This window comes from Cynoglossus semilaevis, unplaced genomic scaffold (genome assembly GCF_000523025.1).
Source record: "Cynoglossus semilaevis isolate Cse_v1.0 unplaced genomic scaffold, Cse_v1.0 C18902666, whole genome shotgun sequence".
In the NCBI taxonomy this organism is placed as follows: Eukaryota; Metazoa; Chordata; class Actinopteri; order Pleuronectiformes; family Cynoglossidae; genus Cynoglossus; species Cynoglossus semilaevis.
The window spans coordinates 1-587 of NW_007591326.1; the positions used below are offsets into that span (position 1 = coordinate 1).

General features: G+C 43.8%; 1 protein-coding gene across 1 annotated transcript; it reads right to left on the reverse strand.

Moving 5' to 3' along the window:
• Positions 1–15: 15 nt before the first annotated feature.
• LOC103399611 (cytochrome P450 2D9-like) lies at positions 16–528 on the reverse strand (the record flags this gene model as incomplete). The annotated part of the gene is made up of 2 exons (XM_017031121.2): positions 16–277; positions 360–528. Coding segments are annotated over 2 exons (357 nt in total), but the record flags the coding sequence as incomplete, so codon positions are not given.
• Positions 529–587: the final 59 nt, after the last annotated feature.

The following is a 587-nucleotide window of genomic DNA, read 5'->3' on the forward strand; positions in this document are numbered from 1 at the left end:
ATTGTAAAATAGATGTGATTTTCAAAATGTTGACCTTTTATTAGTCATTACAGTTATAATGCCAATAAATTGTCACATCTGCCTTGAATTTATGGCGTTTCCCTGAGTTGGATCTTCATACGATATGGCTTCGGGGTCTGGATGGTTCCAAACAGAGGTGTAAAATCAGGTTCTCCTGCGTCCTCAGGCCAGGTGAACCTGAACTTCCTCAGCAGACTCACGGTAACCAGAAACACCTCCATACGAGCCAGAGCTTCTCCGAGACACATTCGGACGCCTGTGGGGTTGAAATGTCCGCAACACCCGCATGACAAATACTCTCATCAACAGTACGACCTGTGGGTCTACCATTCATTTACCTGCAGAAAAGGGTAAGTAGGCCTCAGGTTTGACAAACTCTCCCTGGTCATTGAGGAAGTTTTCAGGGTTGAACTCATGAGGAAACTTCCACTGTCCCTCCTCGTTCAGCACGGAGGAAATGTTGGTCACAACAATGGTTCCCTGACAAATGAACAACAAAAATAAAATTCAACTTGTCAGGTCAAAGTTCTCTTATTGGTATCCATGCTTTAACTCTGTTTTATCAC